Source organism: Melanotaenia boesemani, chromosome 24 (assembly GCF_017639745.1).
Source record: "Melanotaenia boesemani isolate fMelBoe1 chromosome 24, fMelBoe1.pri, whole genome shotgun sequence".
In the NCBI taxonomy this organism is placed as follows: domain Eukaryota; kingdom Metazoa; phylum Chordata; class Actinopteri; order Atheriniformes; family Melanotaeniidae; genus Melanotaenia; species Melanotaenia boesemani.
Window position 1 is genome coordinate 13,456,028 of NC_055705.1, and position 11,437 is coordinate 13,467,464.

Below are 11,437 nucleotides of genomic sequence, written 5' to 3' on the forward strand. Positions count from 1 at the left end.
AAAATGGGCACCTTATATATATATATATATATATATATATATATATATATATATATATATATATATATATATAATTGTAGTTTACTCGAGTTACCAAATAAGACACTTTCCATGCATGCGTTTTGTCTGCTAAATATGATTCAGGATAGCTAAGGGGAAAGAGCCAGTGGTCACTACAGAGCTGACTGGTCAGAGAAGACGAGAAAGAGACCAATCACAAGTTAAGACGTCATTTCAGCCCGCCCCTTCATTCATCTTTCCTATCCTTTTCTATGAGCTGGTCAACCAGCTGTACCTTAGACGTTGTTAACCTACATTTTTCTAAATAAATGGTTTTTTTAAACATCAGAACATAAAAAGGTAAGTGCCAAGATTTACAAGTTGACATTTCAAACTCAGTTCCTCATTATTTCCAATCCTGTGTGCCGCTTACAGTGACTAGCAGTTAGCTTTAAAAAAAAAAAGGCTTTAACAAGCTAACGCTCAACAATACTATGGTATGCCTATTATAACCTACTTAATACAGCCGATCATACCATAAGGGATAGCACCAGATATAAAACGAAACCTTTTTTATATACTTATTTTATATGTTTAAGTATTTATTTTGTCCGACGAGATAAATCGTCATGTAGAAAATGTGGTTGCAAAATGCTACTCATGCTAACTTAGCAACGCTAGCAACAGCCACCAGCAGCTGTTCAGCTTATATATTTAAGGTACAACAGTAATATTACATATATTTGAAGTGTCATCTAACTGTGTATTTTCAAATTGAAAATTTGTGCTTGAATATATCCTTTTACCAACAAGCTATCGTTTTAACCTAATTTAGGAAGGTTGCTCCAGATTTGGCAGCAAAGGAGAAATAACAGGAAACTCTAACTTTACTTTGAGACAGAAACGTTGCCTTTCACTAAACAGTTTCCTGGTTGCCATGTCCACGTTGATAAATTAAGTCCCTGAGCTATTTTATAATAGGCCATTTATATGATTTTACAGAAACTCTACTGATGCCATTATCAATGCTGTTTTTTTATTTTTTGCACATGCAAAGTGACTTTAAACTGAGCATTTTTCCCTGCAGACATGGCTTCACGAGCAGGTCCGCGAGCGGCAGGCACAGATGGCAGTGACTTTGCACACCGAGAGCGAGTTGCTTCTCACTATCAGATGAGGTAGTTATTTATTTAGTACATTAACAGTTGAATATAATATCCAAATTCACTATGTGTGTCTTATTTTTTATTTTTTGTCCCATTGAACCTTTATTTTCCATCTGCTGCAGCGTTGCCTTAAAATCTGAAATCCGTAAACTCAACATCGTCCATTTGCTGATTTGGGTGCTGATGGCAGCTCAGGTGAGGACAAACCTTTGGAAATGTATTTTTATGTTGTGGTCAGCTCTATAACAGTATTGTCTTTTCCGCCTCAGGTCACCGTGAGCCAGCTGAACCTGGTGTCTCACAAAGTAGTGGCCTCTCCATACCAGTGGGAGTACCCCTACCTCCTGAGCATAGTTCCAACAGTTTTCAGCTTCTTGGCTTTGCCTCGGAATAACATCAGCTACCTGGTTATTTCCATGATCAGCGCCGGGCTCTTCTGCGTGGCCCCGCTGATCTATGGCGGCATGGAGATGTTCCCAGTGGCTCAGCAGCTGTATCGCCATGGCAAGGCATACCGGTTCATCTTTGGCTTCTCCGCTGTGTCTGTGATGTACCTCGTCGTCGTCATTGCTGTGCAGGTGCATGCATGGCAGATCTACTACAGCAAGAAGCTGCTGGACCAGTGGTTCACCAGCACACAGGAGAAGAAGAAGAAATGAATTCAGCTTCAGCATGCCAAGACTGACCATCACGGTGGACAAAGAGGATCTTAGAACTGAAGTTTGTTTGGAAAACCAAGAGAAGAGACTCAAAGAAGCTGCTGTTGAGCATCTTTTTCTATATTTATACTTGACAGTGATGATTTCATTGTTGGTGAAAAATCAGTCTTTGGATATCCTTTGATTACTTTCATGCTGTACATAAAATTTCCTGCCATTTCATTATTACCAAAAAACAACGTTTTTCTTTGAAACTCATTATTGTGGGTATAGACAGTGAATCCTGGAAGAAAACTGGTGGTATGTAAAATATTTTTAACAAATGACACTGAACTGAGAATAAACAAGGGATTTAATTTGCCATGGTACAAGTTAACATGATTAAACATTACAAAGTACATTTTAATTTCTTAATAAACTACAGTTAACATGTTTTTTCTGCATACTACATTAATACATGATTATTTACAAAATGTGTAATATCTGAATCTCGGCTGCATCACTTACAAACAGAATGTAATCAGACTGTCTAATTTCTCAACTCAGCATCTTAATTTTATAAATTTGACACACAAAACAAATTAAAAAGGTAAAGCTTAGTTTAAAAAATATTTAAAAATAATAAAGAAATTATTCCTCCTTTTTTTTTAACCTGTATGTAATCATCCTCCATCATTAAACCACAAGAATAACTGAAAACCCCAAGAAAAAAAAACTTTTTCTAAGAATTACATGGTAACAAACAATCAGTATGTTTCACTGAAACAACCAGCATCTGCCTTGTTTGGCAAATATTAATATCATAGACTCGACTGTCTAACTGACAGTGTTCTTAAACTTCACTTAAGCGCAAAAGCATTTCCCTTTGAGGATCTGACGCACCTGGGAAAAAAAGAGAATCAAAATGTTATTCAGTCATTACATAGGACCATGGACAGTCTTTCATTTATAAAATGGTTTTGTAACAAGAATCTTAAAAAACATTTTGTAGTCATTGAGAATTTTAACATCTGAATTATCTGAATTCATAAACCCTCCTGTTGTCTTTTGGGGTCAGTTTGACCCGTCTGGAAATATTGAGTTTTCATCATTTTTATTAAAACAGTCCAAAAATACTGGAGGGTGTTAAATACTATGGTCTTCATTACACCTCATTCATGTCAGATTTAAGGTGTGACGAAGAATTAGTTCACAATTTATACTAAATACTAATGAATAAGAGGTGAACTACGCAGAGTAATTTTGACCCCAGAGGTACAAGGTGTAGCATTACGAGGGTTCGTATAAAAAGAGTCTGAGTGCACGTTGCCTGGAAACTACTTCATTTACAACTCCAGTCAAGTCTATCAGCTACCACAGAAGTAATTTTGCTTTTTCAAGTCAATGATTGACTTTTTTAGTGTTAATACATCACATATATTTTATATGCAAACTCCCAAAAGTCATAAAAATCCAATGATAGAAGTTCTATAGAGAAGTTTTGAGGATAAAAGCTGCCGCTTCTGAGTGGATTTGTTCCCCACACCTTCAGTACATGGTTAACATACATTTTCAGGGTTTACCAGTTTCATAATAAACATCAGGGAGGTCCTTTATAAAAGTCTGCAAATATGTAGAGTCTCACATTGCATAACTGTTAAAATGTCTGCATCAGGGCCTTCATTCAGTTGGCTATCTGACAGCGGGGTGGCCCCAAGCCCCACTAAGCAGGAAAGGGACTCAAAGTCAGGATTTCAGACCTTACCTTTTCCCCAATGGGTCCTTCAGACACCAGTTGACACGGCAGCTCATTCTCGAAATTTCTGGTCCCCGGATCTGCTCCTTTCCTCATCAGCAACTTCACAGCTTCCACTTGAGTCTTGTGATTTTGCAAAGAGCTGACGATGTGCAGAGCCGTGTTTCCACTGAATGTCTGAAACAAAAAGAAGCTTCAGCTGTCAAAACAAACCTCTGAGACCAAATCAGCAAGAGGGAATAATGAAATAGCAAGTTAAATAAAATAAAATAAACTTTCATAACTCATTAACTGATTGTTTCTTGTACTTTATTCCATCGAAGTTACAAACCTTTATGTTTACAACAGCCAGTGATGTTGACTTGTCAAGAAAAATGTGAAGCAGCTCCAAATTTCCCTCCTCAGCTGCCATGTGAAGACAAGTCCGTCCACTTTTCAGATCCTGTGGACATAAAAACATGACGTAAGTTTATGTCTGAACACCTAGAATTCCCATCCATTAGTTGTATTATTCACCTTTGTCCCACAGGAGGCGCCCATGTGCATCAGAGTCTTAATGCACTCCACATACATGAGTTTCTTCTGTGTGAACTCCATCATCATATATGAACAGGGATTTTCCAGACACCTCATCTCTTTAACAACGGCGTTGTGAGACATGACCGCAGCATGAAGTGGAGTCAAACCTGTAAAAAGCAGGATTTAATCACAAAACCATTTAAGCTATGTGAAGACCACATCAGGTTTTCACTTATCAGACACACACTCACCTTCATAGTTGAATATTTCAATGTCGGGTTGTTGGTCAGTCCCCGTTAGGGCCCTACAGATGCTCTGCAGAAAGAATCAAAGGGAAAGTTTGCTGTTTGGGAAAGGAGCCAAAGGTTTCTGATTAACATTAACAGGCTTTTGTGTTTAACCCAAAAACAGTTACCAATTAACAAGTCAGCTAAGCTCCATCCCTTTTACAGGAACACTGTCACAGATGATCTGCTTTTCTTTTCCACACTCAAATAATGATTTAACCCACCAATGTGCCACTGAATCACTACAAAGTAATCAATATATAAAGTTAAATAACTTCTTCACTGTTATATCCTTATTTATCTTTAAATTGAAAACAACTTAAAATATGTGCAAATACTCATGTTCATGTGAGAAAACATGTCCTAATAACAACTTATTGTTTGGTAAGCCTTCTCAAGTTGCCACAAAAGTACAAACCAGGCTGTTCTACAGCAGCTATTAAGAGCTTCAGGCGTGACATGTTTTATGAGTTCACGTTTAAATTCCCAGTGCTAACAGATTAAAGCTGAACTAAACAATAACTAATTCAAACAGGCGGCTGCTTTGCTTAAAATAAGCTAAGGTGTACACCTGAGGGGCATTTTAGATGCTTTCATGATAAAATAATATGTCAAACAAAGTAATTCAATGTGGTCTATCATTTTTTAAGACCCACAACTCAAATTAAGACCTAATAAATCATATAAAATGAATACCACAGCGCATAAAACTTTTTTATGCACTGATTACCCCGTACAAAACAAATACCTAAAAGTTATCTTGATCATCTGTCCCGCCGAGCCTTTACCCTTTTGAAGTGAAGCTCTCAAAGAGTTTCTCTGGATCGACGGCTCACATTTGCATTACAGGATAGCAGCTAACACAAGCAGAGCAGTGTTTTCTGTCTGCTTATTTCCCGTTTCAGTCTGACAGATCACGCAATCAGCTCCTGCTTATTCCACAGCAGGCCAGCTAAGACCAACGACAAAGATTGAGTACACAAGCTTCAACATGCACAGAACAACACATTCACGTAGCTGAAATGAGAGCAGCTAAAACATGACAGACGCTACCGGATCTCTAAGACTAGGTTGTGCAATGCAGAAAGATAATTTTCAAATGGCTGCAGCGCAATATAATATTAAACAAAAAAAATAAATAAATCACTAACTGTTCGAATAATTTGCACAACAGAACTTTTGGCTTTTGTCTGGAGTCTGTCTGTCACATCCTTATTAAACCAACAATGATAAGACTTTATGTTGGTTATGCTGCACTTTTTCTTATCTATTTTAAGATCACATAAATGTTTTTATTTCTTTGATGAATCCAATCACCCTGTAAAGTAACCAACCAGAACAAATCACCAGGCAAAAGGACTTTCTTCTCATATTTATGAATAACTTTTGCATCAGTGTCTATAAACAGTTACTAAGGAGAGGACATTGTAATCCTTGTAGTTCTTTCTATGTTAGAGGAAATGTTTCATATGCTGATGCTGCACTACAGACAATTAAACTGTATTTCTTCAGGTAAATCTTTGAATTTGTTTTTAAATTGTAGATAAGAGCTCAAAAAGCCTTGTTAGCATAGCACTCTGTTACTGAATTAAACAGCTTTTATCCATTTTTATTACATTCTTTACTTTTTCCACTGCTCACTTGCTTGTCAGTGAAATGCTTTATACAATTAAAATGGTTCATTTAAATGGATTTGATGATCATCTAAAGATAGTATTTGCCTATTTTTCTAATATATTTGTTTTTTTTTGGTTTGTTTTGTCCAATTTTGCTGCACTTCTGCACCTCAAAGACATTTTATTTTTAAGCATTAAGGCTGAAATGGCAGCCACCCCTAATGTTTTATCAAGGCCATTAAACCGTACACTGCTTGAAGCAGTAGCAGTCAATGTTACCTGAAGACTTTGAAAATGGCCTTTCTCTGCACACACATGCAGAGGAGAGCGACCCCACAGGTCTCTGGTGCTGATCTGTGCTCCGTGAGTCAGGAGGTCGTAAACGATTAAGTGCTGATTGCTGGCAGCCGCGATCTGGAGAGCCGTCTGGGCACAAATAATACGAGTCAGCCGAGAGGGATGCACATACAGTAAGGATGAATCTTGTAAAAGCATCTGCACCTGTCCGTTGTGTTCTTTCATCTCCAAAGAGCCGCATCTTGCCATTTTTGCAGCAAGCACATAAGCGAGAGCTCGTCTGCCTTGAGCTACTGCTATGTGAAGAAATCTGACAGGGAAGGAAAGATAGTTAAAGGTTTGACATGAGGCATTCACTTTATTGAACTTTTTTTTAAATGTCTTACTTCCTTGTATGTCAAATATTCCAACAGTTTAAACTGTGGTCAAGCATGAACTTCTACATAAGAAGCCTTGTGGTTTTGGCTTCAGGGCAAATACCAGGCGTCTTAAACTGAATGTAGTGACAAATTTAATGGGAATGTCAGATGCAGCCGATACTTCCGACGAAACACTCTGAATGTATAAATCTGAGTTAATTCTGTCCTGCTCAATGATAAGTTGTGGCTTTGGAGCAGTAACATGCAGATGTTACTCATCAATCGAGCTGCTAATGCAGTTGTTAGCTTGATGTCATCGTAGCTATTCTGTTGTTCTGTCAAGTGCAAAAATAAACTTCAAGCTGCTCCCTTCCTCCAGCTAAAGCTAGAGGACAAACTTAATCTTTAAGTTTTCTTTTGTTGCGTTTACATTGTGAATAACTTAAGAATTACTGATATCTAGTGGTATAGAGAGGCATAGCAATGACCTCAAATAGCAAGTACAATTGTGAACAGACGGTGGCCAAAATTCTTTCAAACATCTTATCCTTTAGAACATGACATGTTCCTATCAATGAACTTTATGTTACATGTTGCACCTTCAAAGGGAAATAAAAGCACATATTTGGGTCAGCGTAAAGAAAAAAGTGTGTTAAATATTAACATATTTATTCCACCTTAAAAGAATTAGCTACAGCTGGTTTAAAAATAGCCTGTACTTTGGCCTCTTGGTTTTCTTGTTATTAGGGTGTATACCCTTCAAAGGATTTTGCTTTGTTGCTCATTTTAAAAATGACTTATCACATTACCAGTCTTTTCCTCTTTTCTAAAAGGCTCATATTTCTCATTCTTTTACACCTTATCATTTCTGTCTATTGTTTAAGTTTCCATTACTTTAAGCTTTTCCTCCTGGGCTCTCTAGGTCTTTATTTCACAGGGGTCTGAGCAGGTTAAAGGGTGATCTGCGAATATTCCAAGGGTTTGAGTTTTTGATTTTTCATATTAGAAAAATACATATTCAGAGCAGCTTTGATCCTAAAAGTTGAGAATTACTTGTATAAAACATGATTTATTTCATCCATCCATACATACGTGTCACCATCTGAGTCCTGCTTGTTCAGCAGCTCAGCAGAAAGTCCTCCAACGTTCTGCACTTCTTGTTGTATTTGCCAATGAAATAAAGTCATTTTGACTTCAGAAGTTGGAGAATTTTGTTGCTGCAGAGGTGGTTGCTGCAACATATCTTGAATTTGTTGCAGGACCATGTTTTCAGCTGCAGAGGAAAAACCAGCAGGGGTATTTGGGTGTCCTGGCGCTGGAAGGTTAGACAGATGAGGACTCATCTCTGGAGCAAAATCTTCAGTTTTTGCACGTTTGAGTTTAGGCTCCAAGATCCCTGTCTGAAAGAGAATCAAATGCAAGTCAACACATAGCACATTAATAAAACCCCACCAAGCATCTACTTTTTTCTTTGGGTGAAAAAATCTAAATGTTCCACAAACATCAAGGCAAAAAACTGGGCTAAATGTGGCTGTAAAGTAAGTTTAGTAAATATCTAGACCAATTTGAAGCCATTATTTAAACCTTCACATTTAGACCAGATCTCACCAGAATTGGCAGGCCTCAGTCGGACATATTTACAACAGGTTTGGTGATAAGATGGCTCAATAAGCTCTACATTATTTTGGATAAAGGTGTTATAAATTTAGCTAGAGATAAATTATGCTAGGCATTGTGTCTAGGCTACAACAAGACTGTTGAAATCAAGTCTAGTCCTCACTAGAATCTGTCGTATGCAGTCTAATTTGTATTAAACAGCCTTATGATCTCTACACTCATCAGGAAAACATGTCTTGCTTTCAGTTTTATATCAGTCCTTCCTCATACTGTAGTGACTCAAATTTTCCCCTGACAATAAAAATAGTCATGAACAGGTTGCCCTTTTTACAGATGGGTGTATTTGGACAGAACCATTATATAACGTCACCTGCTTTAGCCAAGCTCATACTTACCTGACACCTCAATCTTAGCAGGTCTTTCACTGTGATCTTCTTTTGAACAGCTTGGAAGAATCCTGGTGTTTTGGAATCAGCCATGAAATCATCTGAAAGGAAAAAAAATAAAAAGTAGCAACAGTGATTCATTTTTAAAGTAACTTTACAGTGTTACTGTACTTTTACAGAATAATGCTGTATACTGGATAAGAGAGTAAGGAGCTGTAGGTTTTATGAACATAATAATACAACTTTTAATAAAGTATCTTCTTTGAGTTGCAAATCAGAAAAAAATCTGCCATTTAGGCTTACTTTCACTTTACTTTTTACTTCCACGCGTCTTTTGCTTCGCCAAAGTTGTTAAGGAGGCTTGTTTCAGATAGAAGAGATACAGCTGCTCTGTCTCCATTATAAGAAAATGCCCACTAGCTTTTGCTAAATATTTGGAAAAGACTAACACAAAACATGAATTAAGGAGGTAATTAAAAATCAGAAACAGTGATGAGGAAGTGTTTATGCTCTCACATAGGTCCCTCAGGTTTCCAGTGAATAACAGCTGACACCTTACAGCTGTCATATGATGCTTCTGAGGCAAAATGCAAATGAAATAGTCTAAATAAAGAAGATTAAATTATCCTTTTAGAGCCACAATTACCCTAACGTCCTCTTAATAATAAGCTGTAGTGGTTTTTAATTCAGTCATGAAAATGAATGGAGATTGGAGTTTATTTTGGTCTAATAAATAACCAATACATTATATCAATCTCACTTTACAGTCTAAACACAAGCAGCCAAAACAGTAAAGCTTGATACCATTTCTGATTACAGTAAACCTATTTGTCTGCACTTGTAATTAATCCGTTAAAGCAACAACACACTTCCTCTGTTAACGTGGAAATAAAATCATTGTCAGGTGTGCGTGTGAGGGACAGATGCAGACTAGAAACACCTAAAGAAACGGAGTAAAACGGCTTTAACAGGCTGTGTTCTCTCTCGGACCATGCAAACGCAAAAGTACTGCATACTAACGCAAAAGAAGAATAAAAAATAAAAAAATCCATGACCCCTGGGGGAGCTCCGTAATAACTTCTGTCATTTTTAATCACTTTTTTAAAAAGGTAACTCACTACATATAATGTAGAGCAATAAAAGGGATTTTTTTAAGGATTTCAACTCCTTTTTTTTTACTCTTTTTATTACCTGTTATAGGCGATTAGTATTTCTTATGCGGCTTTTTTCTACTTCGTAGGCTGAAAAAGATACTAAACTGATTAGGATCTCGACTTTAAATGTAACATGACCACTCAGGGGAGAAATACTAACTCTATACAACTTTCTAAGGCTTTGTATTTTCTTTACTTTTTTTTTTATTGTCCATGTTAGATGGGATATAACTTGTAATTAGGTAATAAATGAGTTGAGAAAAAGTTGTACTTAACAAAAATATGAAGGTTCATTTAAACCGCGGGGTTATTAAGACAGAAGTATTTAATCGTGTCAGATAAATGTCTCGTTTTGGACTCTTGAAATAAAATATTCAAGAACACTTGGCTAGTTAAGTTAATATTTCTTTCTTTTCTTTATTTTGTATTTTATTTGTCAAGAATATAGTGTATAAAACTGACCTTCATTGCTGTAGACGAAGTTGGTAACCGATGATAAGACGTGGCCTCGGCTCTCATTCCCTTTTTGATCCAGCATGTTTACCAAGTCCTCCAACGACTTCCTTCTCCCACACACACCAGCCTGAGGGAAGTTGGGTGGGTAACACAGGTTGTCAGCCCGCATTAGTATCGGGGTTGTGGTTATAAATCTGATAAGGCAGCACTCACCTGTTCCACTGTCACGCAAGCTCAGAAACGACGAATTGACACCCAACTGCCGCACCTGGCGCAACTTCCTGATTGTCAGGTGAATCTGTTATCCATTTCCAAATATAAATATTTGGCATTTTATAAGCATTACATTTTTATCCCAGTGGAGAAAACTGGATTGACTTCAGGTTTATACGTGCAGAAATTAAGTTCAAAGTCCCACTCAAGATTATAAACATGCACGAGGTCGAAATCCCTCACTGGAAACATGCTAGTCTATATAAAGTCAATTAATTCATGCAAAAGGCAATGCAATTAAAATGCTATGTTAAATCTTTTTTTTAACGCCTATTGGATCAGTTTAGTCTGTTTTCCTGATAGACAAACATGGTGGTGACGATCTGTTCACATGCAAATATGCTTTATGACGGCCTTTCAGTTCACAAATTACTTAACAGCCTTTTAAATTAAATTACTGTCTAGTTAAGTGTCTATTTTCTTATCCACGTTGAAAACTGAAACACTGATATTAACAAAGAGACTTACTTGTTAAGCGCCCCACCACATCTGCAGCTGGGAGAGCCAACACATGAAATAGAAATGTAAGAACAAGTTAGTTAACTCCTCCCTCCTTACAGTTCCTGTTTGTTGGGTTTCCCACCTTCCCTCCCTTTCCCCAGAGAAAAGACAGGGCTGTGCTGAAAATACAGTGCAAGTGAGGAAAGAAGTCCTAAATGTTAAAGATAAATAAAACTGAGCAGACATATTTCCAGTGGGATTAAAAACAGCAGCCTGGAAAATAGAATAAGTTCAGTTTATTTTACTGAGATGGAAACTGAGCAAACTTGTACATCTTTTATCTCACTGACCTACAAACACATTGGTTTATAATGGAAGAACAGGCAGAGCTGTTAAAAACTGCTTTCCATTTCACATTTGCTTTTCCTTTTTTTGGGTCTATAAAGTGTTTATACTGCAACAAAATACTTCA

The 11,437-nt window shown here is 37.0% G+C and overlaps 2 protein-coding genes across 2 annotated transcripts; one reads left to right on the top strand and one right to left on the bottom strand.

The window, feature by feature from the left end:
* The first annotated feature begins 221 nt into the window (after positions 1–221).
* On the top strand, positions 222–2,260 carry LOC121635830 (protein jagunal homolog 1-B). The gene is made up of 4 exons (XM_041979186.1): positions 222–360; positions 1,088–1,178; positions 1,289–1,361; positions 1,436–2,260. The coding sequence occupies exons 2-4, from the start codon at positions 1,090–1,092 to the stop codon at positions 1,823–1,825; spliced, it is 552 nt and encodes a 183-aa protein (XP_041835120.1). The 5' UTR covers positions 222–360; positions 1,088–1,089; the 3' UTR covers positions 1,826–2,260.
* Positions 2,160–11,040, bottom strand: nfkbiz (nuclear factor of kappa light polypeptide gene enhancer in B-cells inhibitor, zeta). Its single transcript, XM_041979184.1, has 11 exons — positions 10,993–11,040; positions 10,258–10,532; positions 8,651–8,742; positions 7,731–8,038; positions 6,484–6,589; positions 6,262–6,408; positions 4,331–4,394; positions 4,077–4,246; positions 3,892–4,002; positions 3,570–3,737; positions 2,160–2,707 (listed from the first exon to the last, which is right to left on the bottom strand). Exons 2-11 carry the CDS (start codon positions 10,418–10,420, stop codon positions 2,669–2,671), a joined length of 1,368 nt encoding a protein of 455 aa, XP_041835118.1. The 5' UTR covers positions 10,421–10,532; positions 10,993–11,040; the 3' UTR covers positions 2,160–2,668.
* Between the last annotated feature and the right edge of the window lie 397 nt (positions 11,041–11,437).

Bases quoted from the DNA above. Each gene is read 5' to 3' on its own strand.
- nfkbiz (XM_041979184.1), bottom strand. From the start codon at position 10,420: ATGCGGGCTGACAACCTGTGTTACCCACCCAACTTCCCTCAGGCTGGT. The intron at 8,039-8,650 runs GTAAGTATGAGC...ATTCTCTTTCAG, and splicing joins TGCTAAGATTGAGGTGTCAG to ACAGGGATCTTGGAGCCTAA. The intron at 2,708-3,569 runs GTAAGGTCTGAA...TTTTTTTCCCAG, and splicing joins AAGGACCCATTGGGGAAAAG to GTGCGTCAGATCCTCAAAGG.
- LOC121635830 (XM_041979186.1), top strand. From the start codon at position 1,090: ATGGCTTCACGAGCAGGTCCGCGAGCGGCAGGCACAGATGGCAGTGAC. The intron at 1,179-1,288 runs GTAGTTATTTAT...CATCTGCTGCAG, and splicing joins GCTTCTCACTATCAGATGAG to CGTTGCCTTAAAATCTGAAA. The intron at 1,362-1,435 runs GTGAGGACAAAC...TTTCCGCCTCAG, and splicing joins GGGTGCTGATGGCAGCTCAG to GTCACCGTGAGCCAGCTGAA.